This window comes from Phyllostomus hastatus, unplaced genomic scaffold (assembly GCF_019186645.2).
Source record: "Phyllostomus hastatus isolate PE091 unplaced genomic scaffold, TTU_PhHast_1.1 phas_contig_150, whole genome shotgun sequence".
NCBI classification, from domain to species: Eukaryota; Metazoa; Chordata; class Mammalia; order Chiroptera; family Phyllostomidae; genus Phyllostomus; species Phyllostomus hastatus.
In genome coordinates, this window is record NW_025333611.1 from 36,439,805 (window position 1) to 36,445,804 (window position 6,000).

Sequence of the window (6,000 nt, forward strand, 5' to 3'; positions counted from 1 at the left end):
TAGAAACCTCCAGGACATCTTGAAATGTTACAACATCTGAATTATATGGGTACCAGAAGGAGAAGAGGAAGAACAACAAATGGAAAACTTATTTGAACATATAATAAAGGAGAACTTCCAAAGGAAATTTGAGGAAATTCCAGGAAGTCCAGGGAGCTCAGAGAGTCCCAAAGAAGAAGGAACACACCAAAGCACATCATAATTACATTACCCAAGATTAAAATGAAGGAGAGAATCCTAGAACAGCAAGAGATAAGGAGACAGTCACCTACAAAAGAGTTCCCATCAGACTGTCAGCTGATTTCTCAGAAGAGACCTTGCAGGAAAGAAGGGGCTGGAAAGAAGTATTCCAAGTCATGAAAGCCAAGGACCTACATCCAAGATTGCTCTATCCAGAAAAACTTTCATTTAGAATGGAAGGGCAGATAAAGTGCTTCTCAGATAAGGTCAAGTTAAAGGAGTTCATCATCACCAAGCCCTTATTATATGAAATGTTAAAGGAACTTCTCTAAGAAAAAGGAGATAAAAAATATGAACAGTAAAATGACAACAAACTCACAGCTATTAACAAGCACACCTAAAACAAAAACAAACTAAGCGAACAACTAGAACAGGAATAGAACCACAGAAATGGAGATCACATGGAGGGATAGCAACAGGGGAGTGGGAGGGGGAGAGAGGGGGAAAAGGTACAGAGAATAAGTAGCATAGATGGTAGGTAGAAAATAGACAGTGGGGTGGGGGTGGGCAAGAATAGTATGGGAAATGTAGAAGCTAAAGAACTTAATGACACATGAACATGAACTAAAGGTGGGGAATGTGGGTGGGAGGGGGTGTGCAGGGTGGAGGGGAATGAAGGGGGGAAATGGGACAACTGTAATAGCACAATCAATAAAATATATTTTTTAAAAACCATAAAAGTTGTCTTTGTTCCTCCAGCCCACACCACCTGCATGAATCCCTGCTACACTGATGGCAGCATCTGGCTGCAGGAGATAACAATGGAATTTCACAGAGCTAAAAACTTGTGATTCAGGATTTCCAGCCAAGATGGAGGTGTAGGTAGATACACTTTGCTTCCTTCCACAGCCAATAGAAGGACAACACAAAAACTTAAAAAATAACCGGAACTGTGAGAAAATTGAACCATAAGGAAGTCCAACAATCAAGGAATTAAAGAAGAAACATTCACCAGACTGGTAGGAGGGGTGGAGATGGCAGCCAGGGCAGGAGGATGTGTGGCAAGGTGGCAGCTGGAGGACCGGGATGGGTGAGGTGGCAGCTGGCAGACCAGGAGGTGCCACATTTGCATGCAGATAAACCAGGAGGAACAAATGCGGGGGGGGGGGTGGCCGAGACAGACCATGCAACCCAGGGTTCCAGAAGATGGACCCAAGGAAGCACACACCGAGACACATCATAATTACATTACCCAAGATTAAAGAGAAGGAGAGAATCTTAAAAGCAGCAAGAGAAAAGGAGATAGTTGCCTACAAAGAAGTTCCCATAAGGCTATCAGCTGATTTCACAAAAGAAAACTTTTGGGAAATAAAGCCTCAAAACCTCTGGCTGAAAAATCCTGTGTGTGTTGTGGTGGTGGGAGAAACTCCCAGCCTCACAGGAGAGTTCGTTGGAGAGACCCACAGGGTCTTAGGATATACACAAACTCAACCACCAGGGAATCAGCACCAGAAGGGCCCAATTTGCTTGTGGGTAGTGGGGGAAGTGATTGAAAACCAGCCAAGAGCTGAGCAAGCCTCATTGTTTCCTCTTGGACCCCTTGCCCACATATAGTGCTACAACGTGGGTTGCCCTGCCCTGGTGAATGCCTAAGGCTCTGCCCCTTACAACCAAACAGGTGCACCAAAACAAAGAAATAAGGCCCAAATGAAAGAATATATCAAACTCCAGAAAAAAACAACTAAGCAATGAAGAGCTAACCAACCTATCAGATGCACAGTTCAAAACACTGGTAATCAGGATGCTCACAGAAATAGTTGACTATGGTCAAAAAATAAAGGAAGAAGTGAAGGCTATGCGAAGTGAAATAACCAAAAATATACAGTGAAGGGAAGGAAACCAAGACTCAAATCACTGATTGGGAGCAGAAGGAAGAAATAAACATTCAACCAGAACAGAATGAAGAAACAAGAATTCAAAAAAAAAATGAGGAGAGGCTTAAGAACCTCCAGGACAACTTTAAACTTTACAACATTCAAATAATAGGGATTCCAGAAGGAGAAGAGGAAAAGCAAGAAGTTGAAAACTTATTTGAACAAATAATGATGGAGAACTCCCCCAATCTGGCAAAAGAAATAGACTTCCAGGAAGTCCAGGAAGCTCAGAGAGTCCCAAAGAAGTTGGACTCAAGAAAGCACACACAGAGACACATCATAATTACATTGGCCAAGATTAAAGGTAGGGAGAGAATCTTAAAAGCAGCATGAGAAAAGGAGACAGTTGCCTACAAAGGAGTTCCCATAAGGCTACCAGCTGACTTCATAAAAGAAATCTTACAGGCAAGAAGGGGCTGGAAAGAAGTATTCAAAGTCATGCAAGGCAGTCACACCCGAGATTACTCTATCTAGCAGAGCTATCATTTAGAATGTAAGGACAGATAAAGTGCCTCCCAGATAAGGTCAAGTTAGAGGAGTTCATCATCACCAATTGCTTATTCTATGAAATGTTAAAGGGACTTCTCTAAGAAAAAGAAGATAAAACATATGAACAGTAAAATGACAACTAACTCACAACTAGCAACAACTGAACCTAAAAATTAACAAAAACCAAAACAAACTAAGCTAACAACTAGAACAGGAATAGAACCACAGAAATGGAGATCACAGGGAGGGCTATCAGTGAGGCGAGGGAGGGGAGAGAATGAGGGAAAAGGTATGGGGAATATGAAGCTTAAATGGTAGGTACAAAATAGACAGGGGGAGGTTAAGAATAGTGTGGGAAATGTAGAAGCCAAAGAACTTATATGTATGACTCATTGACATGAACTGAGGGGGTAAGGGAAAGCTGGTGGGAGAACAGGTGCAGGACAGAGGGGAATAAAGAGGAGAGGAAAAAATGGGACAACTGTAATAGCATAATCAATAAAATATACTTCAAAACAAACAAACAAACTTGTGTCCTGGTTCATGTGGCTCAGTGGATTGAGTGCTGGCCTGTGAACCAAAGGGTCACAGGTTCAATGCCCAGTCAGGGCATATGCCTGGGCTGCAGGCCAGGTCCTCACTTGGGGGTACACAAAAGGGAACCACACATTGACATTTCTTTCCATCTCTTTCTCCCTCCCTTCCCCTCTTTCTAAAAATACATAAATTTTTAAAAATCTCAAACAAACACACTTGTGATTCAGCACCACCTATTAGAAAAGAAGAGAAAGATCTTTTCATATTAAAAACCTACACAGAGAAGGAATCCATCAAATACAATGAATAACCAAGATCAAGTGGCAGCTCAGAAAGAAAATGAAAAATTTCCAGAAAAAAAACCATAAAGACATGAAGATATGCAATATAAATAATAGAGAATTCAAGGTTATAGTTCTGAGAATACTCAACAAGATCAAGAAAATACAGATAGGCAATTTAATGTGCTCAGAAAACAAGTCAATGAATGAAACAAGTACTTTACCATAGAGATTTAAACTTTAGAAAAGAACCAAACAGGAATTCTGAAGATGAAGAACCCAATAAAAGAGATCAAGAATGAACTAGTGAGCACAGGAAATACAGCTGACCAGATGGAGAAAAGGATTCATGATATTGGAGATAGAAATCTAGAAATGACTCAGAGAAAAGAAGAGAGAGACTTGAGCATAAAAATAAATGAAAGATCCTATGAGAACTGTCTGACTCCATCAGAAAGAGCAATATGAGAACAACAGGCATTCCAAAAGAAGGAGAGAGAGAGAGGGGAATGGAGAGTCTGTTCAAACAAATAGTGGATGAGAACTTTCCAAACCTATGGAAAGAGCTGCTCGATCCTTGAATCCAAGAAGCAAATGGAACACCAAATAACCTCAATCCAAAGAGGCTTTCTCCAAGGCACATTGTATTAAAACTGTCATATTATAATATATAAATGTACCAAATCAATGCACTGTACACACCTTAGACTTACACAGTGTTATGTGTCAATTATATGTAAATGTAAAAACTAGTCTTCTTAGATAACAACATACCAAGACTGGCAGGGTCAGGGAGAGCGAATGCAGAGTAGGGTGCTCAGGAGACAATTCTTTAAGAAAGATGTAAAAAAATGCCTGTTATCCATATCTGTTTTACAACTTCAAAAGCACTTGAAAAGTAGAGAGGTGAAAGTCACTACTTAAATCAAAAACATTTGAGTGCATGATTTTGCATCCATAGTTTCAAGAACCTGTTTATTCAAGGGGCTGCCCTTAAAGCTGGTGAATGGGAAGATAATCTCTCTACCTTGATGAGTAAAGACAGGTTCTGACTCTTCAGGAGTCAAGTGAACTGGCGGCCTACCCCGGTTCCAAAGCAAGGAAGGGGAAGGAGTGACGGGCAGGGGGCCACTGTGTGTTCTTGGAGGATGCTGTCAAGGTTAAGCCTTCTTGAGCACAAATGCCCCACCCTTCCAAGTGTGCAAGCCCAGCCTCCTCCCCCCTGTTCTCTTTCTCCAGAGAAGGTCAGGGCCCAGAGTCAGGACTCACCGGACTTTTCTCAGGAGACAATTTCCCATCCTGCCAGCACGACTCGGCCTCTCAGCTCCTGAGTTGCACTCCACTTTGGGTGGTCTCGACCAAAGCAACGAAAAGCACAACGCGAGGCCGGATGTGGCATCTGACCACTGGCTTGTGCTCCTGCCAACCACCAGCCCAGGGGATGGGTGTGTTAGAGAAGGAGGGAACCATTCAGAAGGGGAGGGGAGGGAAGGGGAGGAGGAAGGCACGCTTTGGTGTGTGCGCACATGCACACAAGTGTGGGAAAACAGGAGACTGAAGCGTGAGAGAATAAACCTAACACTCTGGGGTCACTCGGCTTTCAAGGAAATCCCAGGATTGCAGGATCAGGCGGGGTAGGGGCTTACCTATTCCTCAGAAATCTGATGTCAAGACTCCCAACACTTTGTCCTCTTTCCTCTTCCAAACACAAGAAGAAAGTGTCTTGTAAGAAAAAAAAAAGCAAAAAGAAAGAAAATCTCAGTGTGTTCCCCAAGTCATGAAAATCAAATCATCTGTAAGGTCCTTCCTCAGAGGTCTGACACTTCAAAAGACAAGACTTCCAAGAAAGAAAGGAGTGTGGTCTTCATGTTGTTCGAGGTGGGCCACGGAGCAGGCATTCTTCCCATTGTTCCAAGGCTAAGGCCGCCAGGGGAAGGAGCCAGGGCCTGACAGACCCATCTGCCCCATCTGGTCCCCACTTCCTCCCCTGCACCACCCGGCACAGCCACAGAGCACAGGCTGGCTGCAGTGATAAGGCAGGCAATTCGCTGGCTGCTGACTCCTAGCCACTGCTGATGGGGGAATGAAACAGCTTATTCATGGTGCCTGCCGCCCAGCAGAGTGCAGGCAGGTGCCTGGCTCCCTGCAGTTTTCAACCAACATGAAACTGGCTTCCTGAATTCAGTAACTTTGTGTTCAACTATTCCAATTTTTAAAATATTTTTCAAATAAGGATACCAAGGTTGATGAAATTTAATTTACCCCTACTCATCGTCAGAGCTCAGAGGTTCAAGTGCCTTATGGTTCTTTCTAAATTTTGTTTTAATCATAAGCTTGAGAAAAATTATGACAGGAACGGGACTGTCACACACCCCGTTACTAGTGTTTGCTTCATCTGATTCACTTGGCAGACCCTCTTTTCCAGAGCCCCACTCCCCAGGGTTTCACGTCCACACCAATCATGTGAGGACCCTGTTAGACGCAGGTTCTGATGCTGCCAAACCAGGTTGATGTTCTGCCTTTCTCACAAGTTTGCAGCCGATGCCACTGCTGCTGGCCCCTTGAGCAGCTGGATGCTA

At 43.3% G+C, this 6,000-nt stretch overlaps 1 protein-coding gene across 1 annotated transcript in view; it reads right to left on the reverse strand.

The window, feature by feature from the left end:
• Window positions 1-4,763, reverse strand: part of GCSAML (germinal center associated signaling and motility like) — a 41,477-nt gene extending 36,714 nt beyond the window's left edge. Inside the window, exon 1 of the mRNA XM_045826332.1 lies at window positions 4,691-4,763. Within this exon, the coding sequence (XP_045682288.1) occupies window positions 4,691-4,719 (29 nt within the window). The 5' untranslated portion in view covers window positions 4,720-4,763. The remainder of the gene's footprint in view (window positions 1-4,690) is intronic.
• Window positions 4,764-6,000: the final 1,237 nt, after the last annotated feature.